The sequence below is a fragment of the Chiroxiphia lanceolata genome, chromosome 5 (assembly GCF_009829145.1).
Source record: "Chiroxiphia lanceolata isolate bChiLan1 chromosome 5, bChiLan1.pri, whole genome shotgun sequence".
Lineage (NCBI taxonomy): Eukaryota > Metazoa > Chordata > Aves > Passeriformes > Pipridae > Chiroxiphia > Chiroxiphia lanceolata.
The window spans coordinates 56,428,204-56,451,373 of record NC_045641.1 but is presented as its reverse complement, the minus strand read 5'-3'; the positions used below and the strand labels follow the sequence as shown (position 1 = coordinate 56,451,373).

The 23,170-nt window shown below is 36.0% G+C and overlaps 1 protein-coding gene across 2 annotated transcripts in view; it reads right to left on the bottom strand.

Annotated features, from left to right (window-relative positions):
- Positions 1-2,126: 2,126 nt before the first annotated feature.
- IGF1 (insulin like growth factor 1) overlaps positions 2,127-23,170 on the bottom strand; it is a 46,802-nt gene continuing 25,758 nt past the window's right edge. The window contains exons 3-4 of one of the 2 annotated variants that reach the window (XM_032689053.1): positions 9,111-9,292; positions 2,127-2,545 (exon numbers count right to left, since the gene is read on the bottom strand). In XM_032689053.1, coding sequence (XP_032544944.1) covers positions 2,486-2,545; positions 9,111-9,292 — 242 coding nt within the window. In that variant the 3' untranslated portion in view covers positions 2,127-2,485. The remainder of the gene's footprint in view (positions 2,546-9,110; positions 9,293-23,170) is intronic. The other variant, XM_032689054.1, reaches the window with a different exon arrangement.

Below are 23,170 nucleotides of genomic sequence, written 5' to 3'. Positions count from 1 at the left end.
CTATCTGCAAATTGCTTTTTACATTCACATCTTTCTTCTTTCCTCCCTTTAGAACTTCAGAGGATATAGGAGACAAAAAGGATCATGGGACATGAAATAGAAATATGTATTAAGTCTGTGACATCAAAATAATGCTTATTCTTAGACTGTATTTCAGAATTCTTACAGTCATTAAAGTAAAAGTACTTCCCTCTCCATCCCCCCGTCAAAAAAATGCTTCTAGATGCTGTGGCAGGTATCAGAATTCCTAACTCTGTTTATTGAATTGGTGGTAAATAATTTAGGTTAGTTTTCACACCTGTTTCTCTTTACTTTCTTCCTTTTTCAACATAACTATCTCAGTCAGTGTCAGCTGTGACATATTCTTTTTATTCATTTACTGTTCTACTTTTACATTGCTATGGCAGCTTATTGTGCATATAGACATCCATCTCACAGAAAGCGGAGGGTTTAAAGAATTGCATAGGAATACATTGCACTTGTTAAAAATACAAACCACAGATTTTCTATGGGAATAAAAAGGAACTATCATAATTTGTTAGACTTTTAAGACCTACCTTGTTTCACAAGGAACTATTGAGGAGCTGTATATATGCAGTCTGCAGAGAACCTTTTCTTGTGTTTTAGTCAATACTTCAGTTATCTACTCCCCTGGATGTGGTAGAAAGGAAGGCAGATTTGAGCCTTTGAAAAGGAATGCTTCCTCTGTAGGTCTAATCTAACATCTCCCTAACTGCTCCCTTCAAACTGTATTGTCCAGGCTCCCTTTGTGCCTGACCAAGAGATACATCATCCCATGCCTGAGCTTACCACATACAGGGAGGTGAGGGGAAGAAGCCGAGTGGAACCACTTTGGAGTTCTTGGACAGGGTGGAACAGAGCATTCCCCCCCCCCCCCCCCCCCCCCCCCATCTAGTCTTCCCTTCTCTCACAGAGAAGTTTATTGCTCACCTTGGTCACTGTTGGCTATCTTCACTGCATGGCCAATCTGGCTCTCAGTTGATGTAAAAAAATGGAGCATAGGACACAGTGTTATTTAAGGTAGAACCAGTGCAGTGCCTATCAAAGTTATGTAACAGAGGATTGTAAGTAAGGATGTAAGGATTTTATGGTTAATCTCTTCTTGAGGACTCTTTCTACACTGTAATTTGGTGATTAGATCAGCTTTTCTGATTTACAGAGAGATGCAGAAGCCCAATAAACGGTCAGTTAGGTCACATCTGATTGTGGGAAGAATTAAAATGGAGGGGAACTTGAGTAGCTCTCTATTATGTTTGAATAGAATGATGATATTTCTGGAAGATTTACGTACTGATGGACTACCTTTTGAAGTCATTTGAGAACTGTTTTTCAAATTGTTTTCTCTGGGACTAGACATCTATGAATTTGTGTTCCACATAACCGTAGGTGAGAACACCACCATTCAAACATCTAAAAGGAAACAAGTATGTGAATTTTCTTTTGGAGATGGGAAAGTTATTACCATATTGAAATCTGAAGCCATTTCAGTTGATTTAAGCTGAATAGTTTTGAGACTATTTTGTTATTTAATCTTTGGCTTTGTCCTTCCACATTTGCTTTTACCTATTACCGTTTTGGCCAGACCCTTTCATGTAACAAACTATAAAATAGCACCGTTGTACTATAAAACAGAGATTTTTACATACTGTTTGATATATGTGTATTATTGATATGCTAAATTTTACATACTGCATTATATGGAGGAAGAAAGAAGTTACCTATACTGTTGCAAAATAATTACCTGGAAGAATCATTACTGGTTTGAGAGCCTATGTATGCTTTAACTGCTTTAAAAAAATCTTTTGTCTCACAAATTGCAATAAATTGCATGTTTGCAAGAGAAGGAAGAAAAAAACTGTCTTAAAACAAATGCGTCTATAACCCATATTCTGTTGAAATGCCACAGATGGAATTAATGGATGTTTAAAACTGTATATGTTACCTTACTGCTGCTGTTACTGGGAATGTCAAACTGTGCAAATATGAAGGGGTAGACAAACAATGTTATCAGACACTGTAAAACAAACAGCCTCTTGCTTGTATAGAAGTGCAAATAAAAAAAACACCACTTAGACAAGGCTGATGAATGACTCCAGCAGCCAATGTTCATAGGTTAATTTAGTGCAATTGGATCCGTCAAAGGCCCATAAATTTGTAGGCATTTGAGGGGCACAGGACTTTAAGAGTTTTTGTGCAGGACATTTAAAAAAGGTTAACAAACAGTAATATATCAACCACAGAAATTTTAGCTCTGGGCTGGTTAAAATGTTCTGTTCTCTAAAGACTTAATATTGGAATGTTTAGTTGCATTGTTCACTGGGAGAATGCCCATTGGTTGAGATTGCATCAAGCTTTTTAAAACAAAGGTTTTTTTAAGTCTTCCAATGTTTAACAAATAATTTATTTACAGCAAAGTATCCTGCAGATGGCACATTCATTCTTCATTCTTGTGGATGGCATGTTCTTACATTCTGTAGTTTCTGTTTCCTGTGTTCCCTCTACTTGTATTCTTCAAATGCACTTCCTGGGGGTTTAGAAAGAAAAAAATATTACAGATAGGTTTCAATACTTTGTATGACCACGAAACTTATAACAGTGGGAAAACAATTACCCAGAACACTGGAATTGTTAGACCTCCTTCTGCCAGTTCACAAGGAATAGTCTGTGGAGAACCTTCTCTTGTGTTTTAATCAGTAGTTCAATTATCTACAGGGCACTTAACAATACAGAACTTCTGTACCCTAAATTTCCAGTTCTCTTAGACATAAATGATTGCTGTCATTTTTGATCTTGGCAGAGGAAACATCTGCATACTGGAACCTGGATGCACTTAGACATATGGTAGGTACCAAAGATCTTCTTTCACAAGGACATTTGCAAAAGCAGGATGTGTTGGGGCCGAGGAACTTGGGAGTTGTAACTGCAGGATTCGTGGAGCCTCTTGGGCTTCGGTACCCAGTGTTTTCAAAATTGCTCTGCTAACTGCATATTGCATAAATGACATATTACATATGTTGGATTTTGTTGGATAAGGCCTTGAGGAGGATAAAAAGTGTGGGTTCAGTGTAGGAGCTACAGTCAAATAATTTATATTTTCAAAACAGACAGGGGGATGTGCCGGGCAAATCAAGAGAGCTTTGGAATGAATAATGCCCTCAGTTCACTGTCAGTCCAAGCACAGGCCAGTTTCCAGCAGCAGTGATGGGTGTGACGTATACATTTCAGTTTGATTTCCTTATTTGCCATGCTGGTAAATATTAGCTGGGCCCAAAGCTTCATTCATTCTGTATCAGAATAAAGGCAGAATTTTTAAGTGACTCTCTATATTTATAATCCTCATCAGAAATCAAATTCTATCTCTGTAAAATGTGTAGAATGTGTATGCAGCTCTACCACTGCAGTAGTTGCTATTAAAGCCCTAAAAATAAGGAAATGTAGCCTCTAGAGTTTAAAAAGTGGTATTATAGATGGTGTGTCTCCAGACCTCCTGATTGGAGGCCAGAGTAGACCAGTGATGATGATCAATACGGCCAAGGCTGAGTGGGGCCAGGCACTCGGGCCCGGCCCCGGGTGCAGAAAGGAGAAGCAGTACTAGTAATTGTTAAATTAACTATACCCTTCACAAGTAAAAAAACCCATTAAGCCAAGTTAAGACTTATCACTGACAAACCAAACTTGTTGATAGCAAAGTATTCATGATGAAGAAATGTCTCTTTTAGGAATCTGCCATTGTAGACTAGATTAATCATCTAGTCTCTTTTCCTGTGAAAAGTTCAGAAGGATACTGGCTTGTCTTCATCCAGTTTTGCTAATATTGCTGTAGAATGGCTTCCTTAGCATCAAACAAATATGGAATCAGAAATGTCAACAGAATTCTGCTTATCCGTACATATTAACATATTTTCTGCTTTTGGTTGCATATTTCTGTTCCAGCTTTTCCAAAACTACCTTTGCTGTCTTTAGTTTTCCCTAAGTTGTATGTTAGTTTTCACTCTTAAGTACTCATTTGGGTCAGCCCTTCAATTTTCACTGATTTTCATGAAAATCACCATTGTAGCGTTTCACAGGAGTCTGCCAATATGAAGGATCCTGTCTTATTCTGCAAATGTTCAGTTGCAATGAACTAGGAAAATGGGAATTTCTTTACTCATCTGCCCACCTTTTTTCTGCACTGCAACAAAATAAAACATTCTCCTCGGTGCTGACCCTAGGTGCTCCTCTTTGAAGATAGTTTACCAACATATAGGAAAAATTATATGTTACATTATATTTGCAAACAGTCATACATTCTTAAGGACTGAAAGGACTCATGATCTATAAAATGGACAGTGAGAGTCTTATAATGAAAGAACAGCCATTTTGCATTGCAGTGACTTTCAAAGTGTATTTAGATTGAAAATTACCTATATTTTTCTCAATTGAAAATATAAATGATCTCCACCACTGCTGTTGTCTGACTTTAAAATGGCTTTATCGACCAAATAAAGCAGATACTAAGATGCAGCAGGGTTTCAGTTATAGCTTTTAATGCTGACATGTAGGTAAAAAAAAGCTGTCATGATACACAAACTAGTTTTGAAATTGAAGGAAGATGGCAGGTTACTTTCAGAACATTTTCTTCTCCAGATTCAGCATTTTGATGAATAACTACAAATAAGTGCCACTGGTGGTAGCAGCAGTAACATGCATGCCAGAAAATGCTTTGACTTGCGTAACACACATGTATGCAATGATGAGACTGTTGGGAAAAACAAAACAGAACAAAAAAACAAAGTTGTGAATGCTTGAATCAGGTTCTCAGACCTGCATTTGTACTGGTATATCAAAGTTTGCCTCACTTCTCAAGTCTTTGAGGAAAAGGTAGTTAGAGATAAAATTGCATCTGTGATGCTTGTTTTATTGTCAGATCCTCTGAGCTGATATTCAGACCCAGATGAATAAAATCACCATTTTAAGATGAGAGATGCAAAATGTGAACTTTATATAAATCAGCTCATGAAAAGAGAAGCACAGACTTCTAACCCTTCACCTACAGCATGGATCTTTGGAGAAAAGACAGAAGGGTAACAACTACCTCAGTCGTGGTAATGGTCATTTTACTGAGATGGAAGGATATCGGGAAGCATGCAGCAACATTCTTATCCTATTAGGACAGACATTCAAACCTCATATTGGCATTGAAAATTCTCTTGCTCTACTGGTAATAAATGGAAAGTCTAGTGTTTGTAGTAACAGGCACGATACCTTAGCTATGAACTCTCTGGGGGCTCTTTGAAATCTTTTCGGTTCTGTGGGCAGTGTGATCAGTAATATAAAAACAGGACTGGAAAGTAAGCAATGGGAGAAAATAATTCTCTGAAGAGTCCAAGTCCTTCTATCTGTTACACCAAAAAGTTCCCTCATTGGCTTAGTAATGTGGCATGGCTGCAAGAGAAAGTAGGATTGGTGCCATCGTGCATACTTTGGCCTGTAAATGTATCTGTGAATTGATACTCAGGCAATTACAAAAGAATCTACCAGTCTTAGAAAAATTAATGAGAAATAATGCAATACTTTTTCTGTTTTCCTAAAGGTATTTTCTTAAATGAAAAATATTAATATCTTTTCTCTTTCTCTCTTAGTCTCACTCAGTATTTATTTAAATTTTGAAGATTAGATAAAGTTGGAAAAGTATTTTTGGGAGAATCTGCTTCCTATTCATACTTTGTTGGTATATATATTCATGTGTATTTTTCACATGTGGGCCTAAATAAGAATAAGGACTGAAAATCAGAGGAAGAACAAAATCATATCCAGATGTGCACCTCTTTTCTCCTTTTGCATAGGATGAAAGAGGATGGCATGGCACTGTCTTCGTGAGCAAGTTCAAGTTGTGCCAGGAATGGTTTAGATTGGATGATAGGAAAAATTTCTTCACAGAAAAGGTTGTCAAGCACTGAAACAGGCTACCTAAGGAAGTTGCGCAGGTATTTAAAAGATGTGTAGATGTGATGCTTAGAGACGTGGTTTAGTGGTGGAGTTGGCAGTGCTGGGTTAATGAACTCAATGATCCTAGAGGTCTTTTCCAACCTAAATGACTGTATGATTCTCTTTTATTAATTTTTAAAATCAACCTTATCAGTATTCACATTTATGTAGTAATTTTCAAGGTAAATGAATAAGAACTTTGTGACATTGGTTCTGTGACACTGCTTCATTTAGAAAGGTCACAGTCTTCCCTCACATATGCAGTCGTGGAAATTGCTCAGTTACTTCTTTGCTAGGAGAGTTGTTTTTCAAAGTTCTACTCACTAATTTTCCAAATTGCTGTTAATAGTTAGTTCACTCTTTGAGTAAACTTTTATTATCATTTTTCAGAAGAGAAAGATGAATGGAAGAAAAACTAGATGGGGCCATGACATGAAACACAGGACTTTAACTTCCCTTCTTGCTCTTGTTTTGCACTTTAAAAGTCTAAATATAAACTTTGTGTAAAAATAGGTGAAACCATTGCTCTGCTTAAACCAAAACCCAAATCCTGGATTTGTCATTTAGAAAGTTATGAGGAGATGCTAAATAAAGACTATATCAGATATATGAAAGGCATAAGGAACTGATTGTCTATGAAATCTGAGAGTAACTGCACAATATATATTCCACTTAATCCTATCTTAAATCTTGCATTTAATAAGAAAATTTTAAAAAGGTCATATTATCTCACATACATATATTCATTTTCTATGTATAAGATATATATCTCATATATAACATAATATTAAGAGAGAAAAATATTCCAAAGCAGAAAAAAATTACTTAACTGAAAAATAATTTGACTTTAACATAACTATTTTTTAATTAAAATCAGTGACATATCAACACTATAAACTAGCTAAATACATTCGTATTGGGAGATGCTATTTAAAGGAAGTATGAACATAATTGCCTTTCTTAATGGAGGCATATACAACTGACTGCAAAAAGGAAAGAGAAAGAAAGAAAATTACATGAGAATATGTACCTGACTTTTTCCTAATGGATTCTGCTTATCTTCCCTTCTCTGTATTTTCCTATTATCTATCAAAAATATGAATAATAGTTTCTCTTACTACTTCTGCATTTTTGTTTCCTCAAACTAATTTTCTCCATCCACAAATAATAATGAAAATTTCAGTTTGTTTTCCTCATCAGATTTCTGTTATTTTATTGCCAAGTTCCTATCAAGAAGCATTTATGACTTTTTTTTCTGCTGTTCAACTTTCTTCTCCTTTTCACATACAGTTTCTTTAAAGATGTTGTTTTGTTTAATATTAATTTTTCTCTAATTTTATTTTTTTCTCCCTTTTTTTCAAAATCTCATATTTTCTGTGAGATGCACCTTGGTTCATTCAGTTTTTCAATGTTTTGCATCTCAACTTCTTTGATCTAATTCCCTCGCCTTTCTTTTCTTGTGCTCCTCATTGTCCTTTTACTACCCTTTTCACCTCTTGATTCTTTCAGTTTTTAATTTCCAGGATGATTTCTTCTGCAGCTAGACTTTCTCAGTTACTCAGTTACATACTCTATTTTTTTTCTACTTCCAGTACCCCTCTTGAGCACCACCTCCCCTGACACTGGAGGAAGAAAAGTGTTCTCCTGCTTGAGTTTTGAACTGGGAAGAGGACGGCTGCCTAAAGTATGACATCATTCCTCAGTCCTCCAAGGAAAGTGGTGTGGAGATCCATTAGAGAGCTGGCAGGTATCTTGTCTCCTTTACTTGAATGTTTTACCAATCACCTTAGCAACAAGTATGGGAAGGAGAACACAGATTATTGGCCAGGACTGTTTTCTTCTTTTCCAGCAAGCCTTAAGTTTATGTGTGCCCAGATAGGAATAAACCACAGCATTTTCTTGTCTACAGTTGAGCTCTACCTGAAGAAGTCTTCACTCATTGCCCTGTGTGCCCTTTGAGATACTAAAGGCTAAGGCTAAGGAAATGTCACACAGACACCGCTTTAAAAGTTTGAAAACTCTTGAGGAAGAAGTGAAAGGATTCCATTCTGTGAATTGACTTACGGAAAAGAATGGATGCTGGAATGATTACAGTTGTTCTTTTCATAAAGATGATATTAAGGAAATTAACATGCAGTACAGGTTTCTTTACTTCCTATGAAACATTAGGTTTTCATGCAGTTCCATTTCTTATAGGCAAAAATTTTCAGATAACTGCAGGAATGGGGCCAACATATGTGTATGACAGGCAGGGTCAAGCAGCAATAAAATAAATCAATAGAGACTTAAAGTAGAAGACAAATAACATGTAAAACAGATGTTCAGAACTCAAACAGGAGAGAGGGTTGTACATGAACTCAATTGTAGCCTAGTCTAAGACGAGTTTTCTGAACTATAGGCTGTGTTGATACATATATATACAGTATATCTAGTATCACAGGAACAAAAATCTGGATACTCTGAACTCCACAACTATATAAAAAATATCAATTAATATTTGAAGTGCTTGGAGAATATATGTATTAAACTTTAAATACTTAAAATGAAGTATGTAATGATTACAGTGAGTATCCATTTAATTTATTTCTGATAAATGAAAAAAAAATCCAAAATAATGAAGAAAGAAAAAAAATTGTTCATTTACACGTAAGATAAATAGCAGAAGAGCTGTATTTTCCTTCTTAAGCACTCACTCTACCTCTCCCTGAAAGAGAAGGATGAGTGAAGAGATTCTGGATAGATGAGTTGTTAAACATTCAGTGTTTGATTTCTCTTTTGAAAGAAGTCTTAGGTGCTATTTCGGATTGGATGACGTGAGTACTTATCACTTACCACCCTATAGCAGGATAAAGCCTCACAACTACTAGCTTAGCAATTCCATGTTTTATTCAGTGTTCTAAGAGATGAGATGAAACATACCATTTCCTACTCATTTCCTACCATGGAAACTATTTTTCAAACTCCACTAAATCTAGTAGGCAGAACACATCAATTGTCTTCTATGTTACCAACCCTGATAGAATTTTCCTTCCCTAAAATACATAGGGTTTTCTTCTTTGGTATTTTATTGGTTTGGTTGGTTTATTTGTTAGTAGTTGTGAATTTTTCCCAGCCTGGCCTACCTTTTGTGCTTTTGGCATATCAGTGTGGCGCTGAGCACGTACAGACCGTGCAGATTTAGGTGGCTTTATTGGAGCACAATACATCTCCAGCCTCCTCAGGTCACAACTCTGGAAGCAGCATTCATCCACTATCCCCTTGTGGTGTAAGCGTCTACTGCTGGATCCATACCCTGTAGGCTTACCTATTCAAAACACAAATGGAAAGTTTTTCTGTTAGAAAGAAAATGCAAAGCTCTCAGAAGCAGTCATATCATCAAGTTGCATTATTTTAACTGAATCACCAATGACCATTGTAGAGCCTGTCTGTGTGTATCTATTCTAAGACCCTGTTCTCAGATGCACCTTTTAAAGAAATTCCTGGAAACAGCCAGCTTTTATCTCTGTCTATGGGTGTTCACTATTTAAGCATTTGAGCAAATTTATGCATTGTTAGAAAATTATTATTAAAATATGTTCCTGAGCTGTCTTAGCATTGAAAATGGAGAGGGAGGAATCTGAAATCTGGCATTTACAAAGGAAATTTGCCCTTTAGCTTTAGGATGAAAACTGATTGCTGAGCCAACTGAGGTAGCTGATGGGTAAAGATCATGGATCATGACTATGTTGTAGACAAATATTTCCTAGTAAAAAAGGCTGCACCGAGGTACTATGTGAAGCCAGAATGTGTTCCAAAGGGGAAATATAAATACTGTATAAAACTGCACAGGTTGTAAGATCTGCAAGCTCAAAAGCTAGTGGGAAGCAGGAAATAAGGTAACACAGTAACGGATGAAGTGCAGCAAAAATAGGAAGATGGTTGATGGAACAGATAAAAGCAGAAGATTTTATATTCCATAGACTTGTACAAGACAGGAAATGGGACTGACATAACATGGTTTTCCTGTGTTTTGCACCAGGCATCTGTAGAAACTACTTAATTGGCAAATATTTTCCCTTTTTCACTCAGCTCCAGTAAAGACCAACATGTTCATCCATACAACTCTCACACACATATTTTTGTCTTTTTTTTTCCCCAGTGGTTTATGATTTCCTTAGTAACTGCTAATTTCTCTGCTATACTACACAGACATTGAAGTCCCACTGTTTCCTGGGCTTGTTTGTATGCAACCCAGTTGGATGTGTACTTGCCCTGTTATGACTAACTAGAAATGAAGGAACAGTAAATTCACAAAAAGTAAGTAGCTGCTTACTTTCTATATCTATTTTAAATTCTACTGGAATTTGATTTCACGTACTAAAATTCTGAAAAGATTAAGTGTTTTGTTTTGACATTTTCAGCATTAAATGTTTCCTTTTACAGAATGATTCACATTAGTTAAGAACTGAAAAATATGGAAAAAAAAAAAGGAAAGAAAATTGTATCAAGAGCCAAAAAATGAAGTAATTCAGTCAACTCTACCAATTTCTTTTCATGCCTCTTTTTTTTTCTTTTTCCCTTCAGTTTTATCACTGAGACCAAAAATCTGTTATTCACAGAGTTTGGCAGGAGTTCACATTTTAAGAATTACTCAAGCTAGATAAGGCATAAAGGCAAAAATTCAGTTTCTCTTTGGGAAATTATTGCAACAAATGCTTATACAGCAAATTCCAGGTTGACGTCCAGGTACTTGTCCTGCAGCTGTCAATTTGAAAAGACGACACTGCATTTTGCAGTACCCTGTGATTAAAACATGTACCCATTGATGAAGAACCCTTGAGGCTTTAGAACATCAGTAAATGAAAAGACCTCTAGTGGTAAATTATGTCACATTTTAGCCAGCAATACAGCTAGTTAAGAACTAACTATCCCTATGAGCTTTGTAAACTCAGACAACAGGTTTTTAAACGTCTTTTTTTTTTTTCTTTCCTGGGACTATAAATTAAACGAAAAGAAAAACATGCTTACTTAGTATATTACAATCCACTGAGGACCTCTATATTGTACATTGCCTGCTAAATCATTTGTTTCATAAGACTAAAGAGAAGAGCAAGCCAGGAACAAATTACAGTAATATTTTCGTTTGTTTGTGTGTGTGTTGCTTTATGTGTATCACTGAAAAGTATTATAAATATTAAGATGCAGCATTTTGTGTTTTTTTCTGAAACTATTTTCCCTCACTGACTTATAAATTACAAGCTTTTTGCTAAAGATTATTTCTGTATTCTGTTAATCCGGTTGTTTTAGCCCGATACTTTTAAAATTTAGCAGTCAAGATAACGTGTGGAGTGTCATTAGTTTGCAGTATACCCAGAGCTGTGCCGCATTTTGTCTTGCTCCCATTTAAAGAAAGGTAGGGCAAATTCTGTTCTTGGATATGCAGGTATAACTCTTCCCAATAGATCCAGCTGAACTATAGGTACAAAGAACTGATTAGTAAAGCTTCCCTTTCTTTTCTTAATCTGCCAGTTTTTCATAAGCAGATACACCCTAAAAGCTTCGGTTCAAGTTATTTTACCTTTCAGTGTCTGAATTTAACCATTTATAAATGTGTAGGACCTTTATAATCTATAAAGTTGATAAAGTACGTTTAATAACCTACGAAGCACTGCCTGCCTTATTTAGTAATCAGCGGCAACATTTCTCCTCACTATTATATACATAAATAGTTAATACAAATCCTAAATCCTAGAATCTTTCTGGTGCAAATCTCAGTGCACTTCAAAATCATTTTTAGTGTAGCCAGACCAAAAACATCTATGAGTTACTTTTCTTTCTAACAGAATAATAATTTTATGAAGGATTATATAATGTCTAATAGCCCTTTAAAAAGCCTGCATGGTACATGTAACAACATTGGAATGGAATCACTAACACATCACTGATGTGGTCAGCTATGAACTTATAGGCTTAAATATTCATGTATCACATAGCATACTAAATGCTCATCCTTCATAAAAAGATAACATTAGTCCTGTGAAGTTAGATTTTTTTCTCTTTAAAAAAATGTTTCCCTAGGTTTTCAAAAGACCTAAGCAATAATAGAAAAAAATTTCTTTTTCAGTAATCATGATTCTCAATCATGATTGAGAAGTATCTGATACGTAAAGTAGTTTTAAACCAATAGATTTTAAATTGCTGCTGTCCTCTTAAGTGCTGCTGCTTGCAAAGATGCTATTACAGCGAAAGGTGAGATAAAGAATTAGAAGAAGATACTACCACTTCTACAGATGTTATCGTTATTTGGCCTATCTGCTTCTGGAAGGACCACAGGATCAGATGGTCTCAGTTCATCAAATTACCAAAATATGAATTTAGATCTAGGCAAATGTTCAAGCTCCTATATAGTGTGTTGGACTAATGCACGTGTTAAACAGTGAGCACATGCCTGAGTGCTCTTCTACATAGGGACTGATGTAACTGAGCACTTAAGATAATTTCTAGACCAATTGGTATTGGTAAATAAATGGCTGGTGGTTCTTCATTTTTAATATGATTTTTCTTCCCTTTTTATTTTTTTAATAATATTGCCTACAGTATGGACTGGACTTTCTGTGTCACTATACTGCGAACCCATATAGTTCTTTCTCATCTCTCTGACATAATTTGAGTGCTGCCTTCCAACCGTTATCAAAAAGGTCCTCGTATTTACTCAACCTTCAAAGTGCTGCCTGTGGACACACAACAGTCTTAAACATTCCTTTTTGCTGATGTACACTGGTTTCCTTGGAGGTTTCTTTCCTTTTTTGTCAGTTGCCAACTGAAGAGAATTTCATATCATGTAGGTCAAAGTTTACTTAATAGAATATTTGGCACTTGTTTAATCTACACTATCAAATATGTGAATGTTTCTTTCAATGTGCGACAAGCAAATACAAAGTCTAATCACACTATTCTGAAGTCCCCTGAAAGCAGGCCAAGGTACAGGGTTGCAGTAGTTAAACAGCTGACTTCTGTACTAACAGCACTTCCCTTTAAATAATGCAAAGTCAGTGGAGTAATTCAACAGGACTTGTTTACCCTCGATTTCTCTGTTTCTCCCCATCCCTCCAAAATACCTTAGTCCTATAGGTGGACTATAGAACTATCATATATCAAGTTATCTAGGCATTCTATGTAGAATCATAATCTACTATTGTAGTATTAACATTAGAAATTACATAAGAAATAGCCCAGGATAAACACAAAGCTTAATCTACTCTTTAGGGGACTCTAGGAAGAGCTGGGGATATGTGTCCAGGAACTTTCATGTGACTCTTCGTATTTGTTGTGTGTAGTGTCTTTTTTAGCCAAGCATAGAACTCGAGAAAGCCATGTAGACTGTAATTCAGAAATACATCATAAATCTGAAAAACAGTGACCTAACCTGCTATCAGAGTCAATCATCAGCTGTAACTGCTTTTAAAGTATTCTAAAAGGCCATTATTTTTGCTCTAGTCTTGTAGCAAGAAACTCACAATGTTTCCGTCAAAACATCAGGGTAATATAACTCGTACAATTTTGAAACATTGATAGCAGCTTACGGTATTGGGATGTATGTGAGCATGCTATAAGGCAGGATGTTGGACAAACAGAATTTTTCTGTGACCTGAACAACAAGATTGAGTGTTTGTGGTGCTATATTACAATGCAGGAGCTGAACAAACTCATCCTGTCTGCTAGATCCAGACTGGGAGCTGTTGGTTAGAGTGTTTTTTGAGTTGCATGTGTTGTCTGCCTTATAGTGGCACAGAAGACTAGGGATGCTGAATTTGAGACTCATCTTGCTCATCTTTGCTACCTGAAAATTAGGGATCTCTTTTAAGATAGTGAACTCAACAAGGAGGTGTGCCTACAGGGTGACTGATTTCTGTATTGAATGCTTTACTTAAAATTAAACGTATCCTTGTCCTCTGAAAGAGGCAGTCTTCTTTCATGGACCACAGGTAAAGCTACTTGATTGAGTCTTAGCGTGCATACACAACTCCTTCTAGTTCTTCGAAGAAAATGAATTCCATCGAAAATGATTTGTCCTAAACCACAAAATATATGCCTCTGGTGGAGTACAAAGCCTTTGTCTTTCATTTCCAATTTAACAATTAAATATAACAACAAATTGTTCTAAAAAGCACACCAGCCAGTGTACTATTTAATTATGTATCTCCATACCTCTTTGACTGTATTCTGTATGTCAGGCTACTGTTTCTGTGTATTTTTGCATTATAAATGCATGCATATGCAAAACAAGAGATTGTTGATATCACTTTTCATCTCCTTGTAATCTTAGACAAATGATTTAATGTTATATTGGTGATACTTCTTGAGAGTGCTCTGGAATTTCTAATCTGTATTTGGAAAATTATGAGTCAATGTTCAATCAGCAGGAAATGCCTGGGTTTTGATACTTCTATGAACTGTTAAAACAAACAAACAAACAAGAAAATAACAAATCTTGCAGAGTGTTGTAAAGTCCCTTAACAGAAATACCTCAAGGTTTAAACGTGCGAAGTAGGCAATCTGATTTTCATGTAAATAAGTTGCATGCATTTTGAAGCGACAATATTTAATATTTAGTTTCCATTTTCCGTCAATGTTTTGTTAATGCCAAAAAATAATTATGCTTAGACTGATTTTTGTTTGTATTCATCAAAATGAGCATATATTAGCATTTATAAATGCTCAATGAATGGATGCCCTAGCTCTGAAATCTAATTTAATATGCATGAGAATAGAGGATAAGCTTTATCAGTATTCACAAGTAAAATCTTTATGAAAGCGTATGCATTTGTTAATATTGAGATATTGCACTAGAGCTACTGCTTTGTGGAATACTGGGTTGCATTAATTATTGAGTCCAAAGTAAGAAGAAGTTTGCTCATTGCACTGAAATCATAAGCAAGTAAGACTGGGAAAACACAGGCACTCAGTATTGATCTATAAGAGAAATCTACCAAGAATTCACAGAGTGTTTTGCCTGAATAAGTACAATTTCTAAGCTTCCCCTTATGAAAAAATGATAACCCTTTCATATTTCAAATGGACAGTAAAATAACTATTTCACTTCTTTAAAGCCAGTGAGACAAGTGTAGCTTTATTCCAGGTGTCTTAATTTGTAATTTCTTTGTGTTTATTTAGTCTGTCACGTAGTTGAATAAGGTATTTTTTTCCTCTAGAAATATGCTTACAGAAGCATTCTTTTTCTTCACTGTGTATTTAATTGGGAAAAAATTCTCCTCTTCCCCCAACTTATTTCTAAAATACAGCACTTGTAACAATTTCCTCTCACATATAGGTGTGCTGTACTCCGCCTTTTTTATGGAATGGCTGCTTTGGAGGCCATCAAGCACACTAAGCATGTGATAGAGCCCTTATGCTTCACACAGTAGTTCCTAAGCCATTTGCAATGTGTGAAGAGAAAGACCTACAGGTTTGAGTGTTGCACTGGGATACGAAACAGGAATTTCAGAGTTTAGAACTCTTTTGAGGAAAAAAAAATTGGACAAAGAATGGGAAACAATATAATGTATTATTTTACACCAATTCAGTGCTCTAGAGGGTGAAAACCTTGCCGACCTAGCACAATTTACAAGCCTACGTCAGATTCCAGGGCTGGAAAGTGCCTGATGCTGCCAAAAAATATATACTTTGGCAAGGGAAATGCTTTGCTGAAAGGAAATTCACTATTGCAAGAATACCAGGTTTATCAGGGTTTAGGACAAGATAATTAGAAGCCAGTAGGTCATTGTTACATTTAAATATTACCCCCTATATTGCATCAAGGAGGACAATGGTAATACAGGCATTTGCCCATAATGAGAATACATTCTCTCTTCTTCTTGTATATGTTCTCATAGTAAATAATTACTGCTTACCATTGTGTGCGGTGGGAGGAGGAGTCCTGATAGAACCTTTCATATCCCTCTTATCCCATAGCCAATGTAAAGCTGCCTTTTATTTAGATTACCAAATAAATAACAATGCAAATGCCATAACTGGGTGAAGTCCTAGCATCACTGAAGTCAGTGGGAAATCTTTTAGTGCAGTCAGGATTGTGTCTTGATGAATCAGATGCCAGAAGTTACTTATATATAACCTGACCCAAGGTATATCAAAATAAATGGAAAACCTTACATTGAACTTATTAGGCTTTGCAACATGCTAATAACAAACAGACACTTGCCTTCTCTTCCAACCTTACAGTTCAGTGAGTAAAATGCCATCTTAGTGGCATCTAGCGAGATTGGAGGGAATGGATGTGGTGAGATTCCTTGAAGGAGGTAAGAAGAAAGGAGTACTGATGTACAATGTGAAGTAGAATGACTGCTATGTGGTTAATACCACTGACCATACAACAAGCGGTACTTTGCTTTCCACTGTGTGACCCGGAATTTTAGCTCTATAGTTACTCTTTCTCAGCTGTACACTGAGAAGGGAAAGCAAATAACAAATAACAAACATGGTACACTTGCTGCTGCATTTTGACACAATCGTCTGATTAAAGGCGGAAAGTGTGAATGCCTGTTATACGTTCTGTCTAATACCTTTCCCACTACCCAGGAGTGCACATATTGACATACATTACAATTTTTATTTTTATTTATACAGCAGTAGCCCTTACAGGAGGGTAAGCAGGTGAGCACAGGCCCCTGTCACCTACTATAGCAGTGGATAATTTTCATTCTGTTATTAGAAATGAGTACTGGCTGCAAGATGGCTGAAAACAAGCCCAGGTGTGCCCAGGTGGACAAGAAGACCAGTGGCATCCTGGCCTGTATCAGAAGTAATGTGGCTAGCAGGACCAGGGCAGTGACAGTCCCTCTGTACTCTGTTTTGGTGAGGTCACACCTGGAGTACTGTGTGCAGTTTTGGGCCCCTTACTATGAGAAAAACATGTCCAGAGAGGGGTGATGGAGCTGGTGAAGAGTCCGGAGCAAAAATCTGATGAGGAGCAGCTGAGAGAGCTCTTTAGTCTGGAGAAAAGGAGGCTCAGGTGACACCTCATTGCTCTCTAAAACTACCTGAAAAGACATTGTGGTGAGATGGGGGTCAGTCTCTTCTCCCAAGTAAAAAGTGACAGGAAAAGGGGAAACAGCCTCAAGTTGCGCCGAGGGAGGTTCAGGTTGGCTATTAGGAAAAATTTCTTCACTGAAAGAGTGGTTAAACATTGGACAGGCTGCCCAGGGAAGTGGTGGAATCACCACCCCTGGAAGTGTTCAAAAACATGTAAGCCCTTATGGTTTAGTGGCCGTGGTGGTATTTGGTCAAAGGTTATACTTGATCTTGAAGGTCTTTTCCAATCGTAATGATTCTATGATTCAATAAGAGTTAAAATAGAAAAGAAAGTAGGAGAGAAAAATAAGGTAAGGCTGTAAGGGCTTAGCTCACTCCTCACAACAGTTTCATAGTTGTCTACACCCATTAACTTTAGTGGATTTACTAAAATGTGCTCTGAGCTCTGTTTAGTAAGATCTGACATCATTGCTGAGGGCTTTGTTGGCAAAAAGCATCCAACCTTGTACAAGGATGCAGCAACAGAGCATAAGGAATAAACAAGATTCGGCTTTGCACCTGTGAAGTATTGCCTGAATCCTGTTTAGACTTTCCAGTTATTGAACCTTTCTGTAAAAGTCAGAATGACACTACTTTAATTACTTCAGAAATTACTTCAAGCATGGTGAGGTGACTTAATGCTTTTGGTGAAAGTTCAGCATGTAGTTTTCTTAAGGCCAACATTTTAGATTTTAATTATTTCCCAGAAAAAATATTTTTGACTGTTTGTTACTTTTGCCATATTGGGATACTTTTACTTGTGAAGATTGACTTGCGAGATTCCTGATTAGAAAGGACAAATTAACCACTGCATTCAGAAAGGGAATTAAGACAGAAAGATTGAGACAGATTCTTTTATCTTCTCTGATGTTAAACAGTACAGTCTCCTAAATTACAAGAGGTCTTTGCAGAGAAAGATAGTACTTAATTTGAGTAATATTTATGGAATCTAACTATCAATTATTTGCACAGGAGAAGGCTGTGTCAGTGCCAGGAACTGAACCTACATCAACATAAGCACCAGGCCAATACTTTAACTATATACCTGTCTTTTCTTAATCTTATATTTGAGTCAGTACAGCATGTAAAAATCTAATCTTGAAATGAAACATTCATTTGCGGTCATGATGCTCTTGTTAAATTTGTCAAAGGAGATAAAAGAAAAGTGAAACTTTCCAGTGGAGTACATAGTCATTAGGGAGTGAGGATGAGGTCATTGAGATGAGAGACAGTGACTTGTGCCTGGAAACAAAACCAGAACTAACCTAGCTAAAACAGACTGTTACGATTGATTCATCTTTCACTTACACTGGTTTTCTACCAGTTGTAGTTCCATTCTTTAGTGATTTAATATTACAATAGGAGCTAGGAGAATCAATTCTAGTGACAGGAACATAAAGAAAAATATGTCAGTGCTGAATAACAAATGAAATAACACTTGCTCTCCTTGTCCTTCCAGTTCGCCTTGTGGTTACTGAAGACATGTAGGGGGATTATAAAGGAATACTGGCATAGTGCAGGGAGAAATTAGTTCCAGTATAACACTTAAATACCCAAACTACAGTTTCTGTAGGATTCTTGAAAATGGAAGTGCTCGTAGGCAGTAGAGCTGGTTTATGAAGCAAATAGGAAGTAATCCCTTTAGGGGGCTGACAATGCCCTCTACAGTCACAGTTTTTAAAAGAGAATGTGGTTTCTGAGTAGATTTTTTTTTTTGAGTTCTCACTTACTTAGTTTCAATGGCTTTTCAGGGAAGTTCAAAGGTTTTAAAAGTTCATTTCCTTTTAAAGAGAAGTTTTTCACAAGTAACCAGAATTGTTCCTTTCTTTTATTATTTCCTTTCCAACTCGTTTAGGCTTGATTAATGATTGAAACCTCCACATCAGTTAAAGAAGTTTTTCAATGGCTTCTTTTATTTTGCAATCTTCCAGTTCTTTTGTTTCACTTGGTTTCTTCTGTGGGTCATACAGGAATACTATAAATGTTAAAAGCGCTACAACAATGTTGAAGTTAACCTGACCTTTAAATTCCAGGTGCTCATTGGCTTTTTTGAGCTACAACATCCACAATTATTTAACCACGGGAATCCAGTTCAGCAGAAAAGCAGGAGGATGAATAAATATGCTTGCAGTGGTGTAGACTTTTTCATTTTTCTTATTTGTGTAGTAATATGTAAGCTTAATGGTGACTCTGTAAAACATAACTGTTCAATGTGCTTTGTCTGCAAAATCATTCTTCCCAATACTGGGACAATGGTTTTTCACATCATGTCATCCATTTCATCAGTCTAAACCTATCCCTGCTCTATGGTGGTTATTAAAAAAAACAAAGAAAAAAAATATTATGGAAGAAAGTACTTGTCTTAAGTGTTCTTGGCCAGTGGAGGGCTTACATGTTGTCACAAAAAATGAGAAAGGAGTACCAAGTAGTTTCTATGAAATACATTTCTAAAGAATCTCTTTTATTCCTGTATTGGTTATTAGAAATCATAGCCATTTTTAGTTCTGAAGTCTTCAACACCTATCATTCAATTTTTATTCCTTTAGATGCTAATAAATCTCATAGCCTGGAGGACTTTGAAGAAATCTTTTGATCATCTGAAAGCATGGATTCTGAGTTGTGTCTTGGACATAGGCATCAGTATTAAAGCCTTTTCAAATATCTTTTGTTGTGAGTCTTTAGATATTTAGTTCTGTAGTTACAAGTTACTTAAATATTTGGAATTGAGAATCAAGTATTTAAATTAAGAGTTAAGATGTAAAAAGGAAAATTATGTTCAGACATGCTCTGTTGGTACCCAAAACTTGACTTAATGAGATAATAAATATTTTCAAATAACTATCCTTATATAGTTAATTGTAGTTAATTCTACAATTAAATCTAACATTGATACACATAAACTGAATCAAACAAGTTAGTAAACTATATTTCTGCACAAAAAAACCTAATGCCAAAATCCTTGTAATTTTTCTTCTTTCCTTCTTCTATATAATTTGGTACAACTAAAGGAGGAGGAAAATGCCCAATTAAGTCATATTCCGATACTATTGATGTGCAGTTGAAGAGTTTTTCTTTTAATAGCATATCCCAATTAACTTTTTCATTATCCACTCAAATGTTATTGAAAAAATAAAAAAAATAATACTTGCAGCCTCCTGCACTATTAGTATTTATACACTTTCAGTGTGGGCGTAGATGCCAGCAGCACAATGCTTGTTTCTCTTAAGCCTTTTGTAGTAAAACTTCTTAGAGTTCTTTCAACTGAGAATGATTGTTTGGATAAAATATCTCTTTTTGAATAAAATATTGCTCTCACTAAACCTTTGGGCAAAATGTATACCAAATGAAATTGAACTTTCTGTGGTTTGGGAAAGTTGGATTAATTTTTTTTTCCCCTTGTTTTTTGTTTTACATTCCTCTGAACTCCTCTTTCCTGGCAGAAAAGGAGGTGCCAAAATAATCCAAGGAGGCTGTGGCGCAGCCTCTCCAGGAGTGAGAATTTCATCAAGTTTAGTGAGAGTGATTGTTCACGTAAGATTTCCCATCTAAGGGCCTTTACCGGGATAATGCTTTAATTTTGCAGAACTCATTTTCCCCATTTGTGAAATTTAGAAAAGTTTCAGGTCTGCATCCTGGATAAAATCCTGAATGGAAGTACAATGAAGTCACTTTCACAATTCTGCTTGTCTAAAATGGGTCTGAGTTTCCACTTCTTTGTTTCTAAATAATTACCTAAACTGCATCTCTTGTGATTTGGCTTAATTATTTGCAATTTCTCGTCATCTGCCAGTTGCTTATGCCTCTCATGGATTCCTTCTTGACTTCTTCTGATACTACTTCATAACTTTTCTAATGAACTTCCTAAAGTCATTTCAGCATTCTAGTTATTCTTTGTTTAGCCCTCCAGCAGTTAGACAGCAGGGCATTAAATAAGTTGTTGTCAATTTAAACTTCATAATTGTGTTGACTTTCCATTCAACATCATAAAACTGCTATGCAATCAACTGTGATCACTCTAAAGATACAAAACACGAAAAAATAAACTATTGTGTATCATTTTCTCTATACAATTTCAGAACAGTATTGGTTTAGATCAGATAAATTCATCTCATTTAGAATTGGTGACAATAAAATAAACAACATCCTTGGTAGTTTTTTTTCTAATCTTAGTGATACAAAGCATAAAACAAAAGTTTCTTATGCAGGAAATAGCTGCATATTATGGATCTTTGTGGGGTGGAATATCTTTCTCTCTTTATCTGTTGCTCTCTACTTGCTTGTAAATCTTTTGCCAGCAGCTACTCTGCAGCAAGTTCATGGCATGCTACAGGTACCACAGAGGTACGTACTGCCTCTCCAACGGCTTTTTGTCTCATCAACAGTATATATTATGTGAATATTACATGAATTACAAACTGGTGTGAAATACATAGATTTTGTTTTTCCCCTGTATTATACAAAATAGAGTGATGGAGCTGTTGTAATGAAGTTCTATCAGTAGCAAATAGATTTGAGCACTGGAATTTCCTGGATATGTTTATATTATAGGGTAAACTGGCTATGTGTCTACAAGATTTGAATGATTCCGTGATAATTGATGAAATTTACCATAATATATAAGGTTTACAAAAAGGCTTTCTGTCCTTTAAATGCATCTTATAAATTGTTCTTAAGGTCAAGGTCTACTGAAAAATTTAAGCAAAATATTTATCTGACAGGGGCTGCAGTTTATTTCTACATCATTCCCAAGTTTTTTGATTCCTTTTTCAATAACAACTGTCTTTATGGCTGGTCATACATTATGCCTGAAATCACATCGTCACGTCTATAATACACACACATATTTTTTTGCTTCAGGGTTGAGATCCAGGAGGTTTTATGATTGTTGAATCTCCTGGGCAGTGCGTTCTGCTGAAGTGTCTGGAGACTGACAGCGGCATTGTTTGTAGTAATTGTTTTCCCGTGTTATTTTTATGTAAAATATGGGTAGTAGGTCCATTTCTTCTTCACACTAGAGGGCTCCTTCACACTTGGTTAGCAGTGTGGCAGCACCTACAAATCAGAGCAGCAGAAACAGTCTGCAGTGCAAGGGTTTGCCTGCATTACGGGACATAACAGGCTCACTGTGTCTTCTCTTCACAGAAATTGCTTCTGTGTATTGTAATACTTTCACCTCATGAACAGTGTCAGAGTGGCCTGCAATAATCTTCCCTCCTTATCACATAAGATGGGAAAAACAGAAACATTACGGAACTATTTCTGAACAAAGAGAGGTTAAGATATGCTCCCTGTTCAGTTTAAGGATACTCATGAGAATAATAAATGTTGTAATCAAGCCATCTTACATTCAATGTTTCTTAAAATTATGGCCACTAGGTAAGATTGTTGGAGGCTATTGAAAATAATGTCGGCTCCTCTTTCTGCTGTTGGAGTGGCTGAGTCGATTTAATTTCAGTAGTGGGGCCAGTGTTTTTACAGGTTGAAGAAAATGCTTGTGCTAGCTCTCCATGTTGCAGTAGTTCTTCCTGCCAGTATTTGGATCATGGACTATAGTGGCTCAAATCACAGACAAGAACTAGAAAATTAGAAGAAAGCTTAATTGTTGGAAGAAGGCCATCACCATGTGATAACTATTCTTGACCATTTTTTAGACCAGAATGACAGATCATTTTGACCTCTAGATACAGCTCTGAAATTTGAAAGATAAATTGGTAAAGAAGATGTGCAAATCAGAAGTAAAACAATTCCCAAATACCTGTCTTGTACTCTCTACTTTGTCCTCTTTTTCACAATAGTAATAGCTTTCCTAATTCCTTATACAGAAATTTCTTAGTATTAATCAGAGTAGGCTTTCTAAATGTCTAGTTTACATGAAGTATTATGGTAGAAAATCATGAAATTATCTGACAAAATAGCTGTGTGCTGTAGTTCAGTAACCTTTTAATTTTCTCAAATAACTGAACTCTCTTCAGTGTGAGAGACTGTATAGTAAACAGTGTCCATTCAAGTAACAATATAAGAAATTGTTCCCAAAACGCTGAGTTATGTTGATATTTTAAAGTATTGCTACTGTTCTCCACAGCTTCAGCACTTAAGCTCTGCCCTGCTCTTTGTC